At 56.6% G+C, this 288-nt stretch overlaps 1 protein-coding gene across 1 annotated transcript in view; it reads left to right on the top strand.

The window, feature by feature from the left end:
- LOC119591055 (keratin, type I cytoskeletal 9-like) overlaps positions 1 to 288 on the top strand; it is a 1233-nt gene that overhangs the window by 229 nt on the left and 716 nt on the right. Inside the window, exon 2 of the mRNA XM_037939781.1 lies at positions 92 to 288. This exon is cut by the window's right edge and continues 4 nt beyond it. Coding sequence (XP_037795709.1) covers positions 92 to 288 — 197 coding nt within the window. The remainder of the gene's footprint in view (positions 1 to 91) is intronic.

Raw genomic sequence — 288 nt, 5'->3', positions numbered from 1 at the left:
TGACGAAGTATTTTAGTAAAGTAGCAAAAAAAAGGAGTTGGTAACTTAAGGAAAGCCGAATGGAGTAATGCCCACCCGAATTCTTCCACAGAGGTGATAGTTGTGGTGGCATTTGTGGCGGTCGTGGCGGCGTCCGGCTGGGCGATGCCCAGCTCCTTTGGCGGACGCAACAACGGAGGCGGAGCATACAGCTCTTCAGGCCGTGGAGCCAGCGGCCAGGGTGGTGGCAGAGGAGGCAACGGAGAAGGTTATGGTTCCAACGGAGGGGGAAATGGTCACGGAGGGGGG

The sequence above is a fragment of the Penaeus monodon genome, chromosome 28 (genome assembly GCF_015228065.2).
Source record: "Penaeus monodon isolate SGIC_2016 chromosome 28, NSTDA_Pmon_1, whole genome shotgun sequence".
Lineage (NCBI taxonomy): Eukaryota > Metazoa > Arthropoda > Malacostraca > Decapoda > Penaeidae > Penaeus > Penaeus monodon.
Note: the sequence above shows the minus strand (reverse complement) of the source record. Positions and strands in the feature narration are given on the sequence as shown.